The sequence below is a fragment of the Sinocyclocheilus anshuiensis genome, unplaced genomic scaffold (genome assembly GCF_001515605.1).
Source record: "Sinocyclocheilus anshuiensis isolate Anshui unplaced genomic scaffold, SAMN03320099.WGS_v1.1 C31275413, whole genome shotgun sequence".
Classification (NCBI taxonomy): Eukaryota; Metazoa; Chordata; class Actinopteri; order Cypriniformes; family Cyprinidae; genus Sinocyclocheilus; species Sinocyclocheilus anshuiensis.
The window spans coordinates 1-319 of record NW_015591554.1 but is presented as its reverse complement, the minus strand read 5'-3'; the positions used below and the strand labels follow the sequence as shown (position 1 = coordinate 319).

General features: G+C 58.3%; 1 protein-coding gene across 1 annotated transcript; it reads right to left on the bottom strand.

Moving 5' to 3' along the window:
• Nucleotides 1-3: 3 nt before the first annotated feature.
• On the bottom strand, nt 4-315 carry LOC107682039 (transcriptional activator protein Pur-alpha; the record flags this gene model as incomplete). Its single annotated transcript, XM_016478431.1, has 1 exon — nt 4-315. A coding segment is annotated over one exon (312 nt), but the record flags the coding sequence as incomplete, so codon positions are not given.
• Nucleotides 316-319: the final 4 nt, after the last annotated feature.

The window sequence follows — 319 nt, the reverse complement described above, 5'->3', positions numbered from 1 at the left end:
CACTTTGTAGGGCACTGTGATAGAGTTGCGATAGGTGGGCTTGACCTCGCTTACCCTCATGAACACCCCGTACTTATTGGAGCCCACGTCAAAGAAAAAGCGCTTGTTGTCCACAGTTAACGAGGTTCCCTCGGGCAGTTCCGCCGGCTCGTCCTCCACTCCGTAGTCGTCGATGAGTTTCGCGAGAGCGTCGCGAAACTCGATAAGTCCCTGGGCTGGAAGAGCGATGGTCTGGCCTTGCGTGGCTCCCAAGCCGGGCCCCCGGTTGACGGTTTGCCGGATCCTCAGAAAGCGGCCCCTCTGGTTCTCCTTCAGATCC